Source organism: Leuciscus leuciscus (genome assembly GCF_965113295.1).
Source record: "Leuciscus leuciscus genome assembly, chromosome: 20".
NCBI lineage: Eukaryota > Metazoa > Chordata > Actinopteri > Cypriniformes > Leuciscidae > Leuciscus > Leuciscus leuciscus.
This window is the reverse complement of record NC_138744.1, coordinates 32,358,402-32,364,401: the sequence shown is the minus strand read 5'-3', so window position 1 is coordinate 32,364,401 and position 6,000 is coordinate 32,358,402. Positions and strand designations below refer to the sequence as shown.

Below are 6,000 nucleotides of genomic sequence, written 5' to 3'. Positions count from 1 at the left end.
ATTTATAACAATATAATAGTGAACATGTTGGTGTAAACACAAATAACAGTCGTCCTGTCGGACTACAGCACAGATATTCACTAGGAACATGAAACAATATGTGTATGTACTTCATCAGAGTGTAACAGACTCTTTCAGGATTAGATAAGATGCTACAGTCAAACCAAAACTTATTCAGACACCTTCAACATTTCTCACATTATCATATCACAGTTTATTCACTATAGTTTCGAAAATGGTGATAAAAAAATGACAAGAACTCACAGTTATCAAATCAGTTGATATTTCACTGTTTTTGTCCATCCTTCTGTTAGACTGTCTCACACATGAATTATGTTGAATATCTGTCAGCTGTTAAATTTAAAGGACAACTCCAGTGAAAAATGAACCTTGGGGTAATTATCACATGGTTACCGAGTCGATCGTTCCCTGGGGTGCGTTTTCATGAAAATCGAATATAAAGTGTTTTATCTCTAAAAACAGATTAGCTCATAACACTAGTATATGGGGCAGAGAGTAAGTAAAAATAAATCGCTAGTTAATACCACTAACAAGGCTCAAAATAGCCTCACACTAACACGGTAGCATAATGAGGGTCCCTACATACAAAACAAAGCATGGAGAACTTTGTAAGTGTACAGACAGTTTAATAAGAAGATACTTTATAAAGACAGTACATTACGCATTTACAGGCAGGATCCATCTTGGAAAACAGTATCGACTAGTCGAGCCACGAACGCCGCGCTACGTTAGATTTCACAAACGTAATTCCTATCGACCAGCTCACGTAGCAGGGCGTTCGTGGCTCGATTAATCGAGTCTGTTTTCCAAGATGCCCGCTGCCTGTAAACATTCAAACATTCAAAAAACAGCTGAAAACCAATCTCTTCCGTGAGCACTTAACCTTATAATAAAAAAAAAAATAAATAAAAAAAAATAAAAAAAAATCCTTTCCCTTTGAAACATCACTTATCAGGCTTATGCTACTCTGAATAATACCAGAACTTCGTATTTTGAGCACTTCCTGCGTTGTTGTTGCTTTTGCCTCTTTATGATGACTCGCTGAACTTAGTCCTAATTTGTAAGTCGCTTTGGATAAGGGCGTCTGCTAAATGACTAAATGTAAATGTAAATGTAAATGTAAACGCGTAATGTACTGTCTTTATAAAGTATCTTCTTATTAAACTGTCTGTACACTTACAAAGTTCTCAATGCTTCAGTTTGCATGTATGGACCCTCATCACGATACCGTGTTAGTGTGAGGCTATTTTGAGCCTTGTTAGTGGTATTAACTTGCGATTTGTTTTTACTTACACTCTGCCCCATATACTAGTGTGAGCTAATCTGTTTTTATAAATAAAACTCTTTACATTCGATTATCATGAAAACGCACCCCAGGGAACGATCGACTCGGTAACCATGTGTTAATTACCCCAAGGTTCATTTTTCACTGGAGTTGTCCTTTAACTACACAACTAGATAATACTAGTTTATCTCGACCAATTACCAAGCAATGCTTCATTTTGTTCAGTCTGTGGTGTAAACATTTTGCATTAGCAAAGTAAAAACACTTAAACAAAACATGGTCAGGTCAAAGTGTCTGAATCATTTTTGGTCTTAAATTTTTATAAATTTTACTGGTAGAAGAATGAAGAATTACTGTATGAAGTATTTTTTGGGTATAATGTGTCACAGATTACTTACTTTTGCTCTCCTCACTTACATAAATGAACTATAGTGTCCTGCACCCACTAGTAAAATAAATATCAAAAATGATATCTGGTTTCTGAATCATTTTTGGTTTGACTGTATATGGACATGTTTCCCAGAAGGTTAGCATCCACCAAGCCGAAGCTTAACATCCAAATCAGCCAAATAAGTGTGTTGTAAAATACAGTCTGCTTTTGCTAAACTGAGGGAAGTATTTGTAATTAAAAAGCGCATTAAGCCGCAAAAGAGACACTGTTCCCCAGGCGGCTTTCTGTGCGCGCTTCGAGACGGGGCCGAACCCGGATAAGCAGAAGCTTTGGATACGCGCCTAAACACGCACACACAAAAAAAGTCAAAATGCCTTTTTGGAGAGTACTCACGTAAACACAGGGAGTCATCGTCTTATGTAAACATACACATTTGAAAGAGAAGACATGTGTAACAGTATGTTGGATCCGTGCATTAGCTCTTAAGCCCGGGAAAGACCAAGCCGACCAAAGAACTAGCGGTGGGGAAAGCTGACTGTGTTGTTGCCTCGTGTTGGCTGCGTATCGGCAAAAAAAAACTGAGCTTGAACACACCAAAAGGATTAATGCCGACTGTCAAGTAGCATGTGTGTTCTGCGCCTGCGCGTAAGTAAATATCTGTCTATATCAGCAGGTAGTCGGAAGCTGAAACTAGGACTGCAGATATACAAACCGTAAACAAAGCAGCGCTTGCTTGCCATTTTGAATGTCAATCACGCTGATCACTTTCTTAATTCGTCTCGTTATTATAAAAATATTAATGCATTTGAATGCTCAAGTAATATGACAAAATTATAACAGCCTTTTGTCTGTACCATCTTGAATTCTTTGCTCGCTTTCATCACTTTCACTTTTATTCTCGTTCACTAAGCTGAACAGCCAATCAGAGTGTTCTCTCTCTCACCGACAGCCTGACGCTGATTCAACACACTGAATCGGCCCAAAAAACCCAGACGGCATCCGAATACATCCAACGGTGCAGAACACACTGAAAAAACTAAGCCGACCGATGCTAAAAACGGCCCTACAGTCGACCGCAGTGTGTCCCGGCCATTAAAGAGACAGCAGCCTAATAAATCTGCTGCAGTCTGTCATTAATGATTATCAAAGAACACTCACTGATCTTGACTGAATAACTTAAGTAGCTTTAATAAAGATTGATCTATATTTAATTTGTACACTAAGACCGTTATGCAGTGTTATTTTACATTTGATTATTCAAAGGCTATTACTTCTCTGAACACCACTGTTAGTACACCTTCCTGAAAATCTTAAAACACTTTATTTAATTTGTATTTTCATTCTGTTGTACTTATTTGGCTGTTTTGTTTGTTAGTAGCTTTGCTCTGATTGTATTGCTTACTGTTTACTTGTCTTATGTAATTATGTTGAGGATCTTTTTCTTATTAGTTGACCTAGTATTAGTTTTTGCTGAATTTTGAAATGTCACTGATATTTAAAATTACTCATGTCATGAAATAATACTTTGATCATGTCACCCACCAATAATCGTGTTAAATAATCGTAAATCTTTCAATATTGACCAAAAATAAGCTACGTTTGATGTAATCCTGGCAGGACTGTAAGATTTGAGAGCAACGGTGAAGAGGAAGATTTTCACTGAATAACAACTTTCGGTTTGTTCCTCACAAAACTATCGTATGACTTAAGAAGAATTTAAGCACGTACAGTAAGTCTAATGGACCACTTTTATGACACTTTTCTTTTTGTGGCTTGGCAGTGTCATCCACATTCACTTTTATTGCACTATCCAGCTTTGGAAACATGAGGATGAGTAAATGTGGAGGTTGTGGAGTGTGTGGAGTGTGTCATACCTGCCCAGAGTTCAGAAGCCAGGTGTGGACACATGGGTGCCGTCATCACACAGAGCGCAGCCAAAGCCTCCTCGAACTCCACGCTGTGCAGAACCACTCCAGCCGAGGCTTGCTACAGTCAGAGAGAACGCAAAGTTCAGAAACTCAATCAATCTTTTGAATTTCCAAGCACATTATTCTGAAAGTCAGACCGACTGTTGACTTACTGAGAGTGTGTTGGTCAGGCCCATGAGTCGAGAGATGGCCGCATTAAACAAGAAGTCCTCTGTGAAGTGGCCTGTGACCTGACAAGAGAATAATCTTGCTTAGCAATGTTGCCAAGTATTGTATCGTACCAGAAGCGCCAGAACGTAGGATCGTAGCATCACACACATGACCAGCGTCGGCCAATAGTGAGCCTACGTGCTGACGTACAACCCAGAAGCGCTGCACTGTTACACTACATGAATTCACTCAGAGAAACACCGAAGAAAATGAATAGTTGAATAAAGTCGTTATTTTTGTTTTGTTTTTGCGAACAAAAAGTATTCTCGTCGCTTGATAAACTTAAGGTTGAGCCACTGTAGTCACTTGGACTATTTTAACTATGTCTTTACTAACTTTTCTGGGCCGGCAGATATTGATTACATAGAAGCCTATGAAGGAGTGAGACAGCTCTCAGATTTCATCAAAAATATCTTAATATGTGTTCTGAAGATGAACGAAAGTCTTACGGGGTTGGAACAACATGAGGGTGAGCATTTTTGGGTGATCTAACCCTTTAAATCAGCAGTCTGCTTATGTAGGAAGCAGACAGCAGGGCTTCAGAGCTTGAATGTCACAAGGTTCCTCATCATTACTGCAGAGAGGATGGAGGGTTATTCACTGATAAAGCCTGATGTGAACACATGACCTCTGCTGGTGGAAGCTGCTCTTTTGTCATGTTTGAGACAACATCACCAGTTTCCACCTCAGAACCTCAGAACGGAAAGAACAACCACTATCCTGGAGAGGTCCTGACCGAAGGAAGGACAGAGCTGATGACAGCGGCTTTTCCCGGCACAAGATCAGATAATGTGAGTCTCAGCAGCTCTGGATTGGATCCAGTCGAGTCCAGAGGCACTTTTACCAACGCAAAATCAATCTCAGCCCTGAGAGGCTATTTATACTGGCTATATTTACACATTCCACACGTAACGTCACTTTCCCACCGGACACACCCTTTCAGTTGCTGAAGAAATCGTTCACTCCAAAAGGAAAATTATGTCATTTATGCACCTCCATGTCATTATACACTACTTTTTTCAAGTTTGGGGTCAGTAAGATTTTGTTTATTTTGCTCACCAAGGCTGCATTTATTTGATCAAAAATCCAGTAAAAATAGTAACATTATGAAATATTATTAGCATGTAAAATAACTGTTTTCTAATATGAATATATTGTAAAATGTAATTCATTCCTGTGATGGTAAAGCTGACTTTTCAGCATCATTATTCCAGTCTTCAGTGTCACATGATCCTTCAGAAATCATTCTAATATGATGATTATTATCAATGTCGAAAACTGTTGTGCCTTTTCATATTTCTGTGGGAACTGTGATACTGTGATTCTTTGATTAATAGAAAGTTCAAAAGAACAGCATTTATTTGAAATAGAAACATTATATATTTACTGTCACATCATTGTCGAATAAAAATATTAATTTCTATTTGTTGTAGTGTAAACCTATTTGACTTTCTTCCATGGAAAACACAAGCAAATGTTTAGCCGAATGTTCAGGCTGTTCTTTTTTCAGAAAAAAAACGAACTACTTTATGGTGCTGTTTGTCCTTATTGGTGACAGATGTGGTTATTATATGCAGTTGATGGGAGAAAGAAACTGCTTAAACATTCTTCAAAACATCTTTTGTGTTCCACAGCAAGGTCATATTAGGAACAACATAGTAAATGAACAAAGAAAGAATGTTCATTATTTCTGCACAAACTATTCCTTTCACTGCAAAAAATAATATGATCAATAATCATGTAAATTAATGTTTTTCCTTTACTTTAAATCAACAAAATAATTTAACAAATTTCTTTTATTATTGTAATCACCATGGGAAAATCTCAGAGTAAAACTGGAAGTTGTGAAAAATATGATACGCTGGTGTTTTGCCAGATGAGAAGTTTATCTATGTTTCATCTTTTTTACTGTTTTAATTCATTTTAGAACTGTATCATGTATCTCTTTTAATTTCTTTTAGAACTTTTTTAATTTTCCTTGCTTTTATATGTGATTATTTTAATTCCTTTCTGTAAAGCACTCTGAATTGCCACAGTGTATGAAATGTGATATATAAATAAACTTGCCTTGCCTTATTCATACGAGATTCAACTAGACAAGATTTTAAAGGAGGAGTTGAAATGACTTGCACAGCCAATTTGATTTTGATTGAGGCAGCAACTAA

General features: G+C 37.4%; 1 protein-coding gene and 1 long non-coding RNA gene across 3 annotated transcripts in view; one reads left to right on the top strand and one right to left on the bottom strand.

The window, feature by feature from the left end:
* The window catches only part of LOC309484253, a 288,989-nt gene that overhangs the window by 174,401 nt on the left and 108,588 nt on the right, over positions 1-6,000 (top strand). The gene's annotated exons all lie outside the window — the stretch shown is intronic.
* Positions 1-6,000, bottom strand: part of lars2 (leucyl-tRNA synthetase 2, mitochondrial) — a 93,151-nt gene that overhangs the window by 11,719 nt on the left and 75,432 nt on the right. Inside the window, exons 14-15 of the mRNA XM_082150588.1 lie at positions 3,778-3,855; positions 3,572-3,683 (exon numbers count right to left, since the gene is read on the bottom strand). Of these exons, the coding sequence (XP_082006714.1) occupies positions 3,572-3,683; positions 3,778-3,855 (190 nt within the window). The remainder of the gene's footprint in view (positions 1-3,571; positions 3,684-3,777; positions 3,856-6,000) is intronic.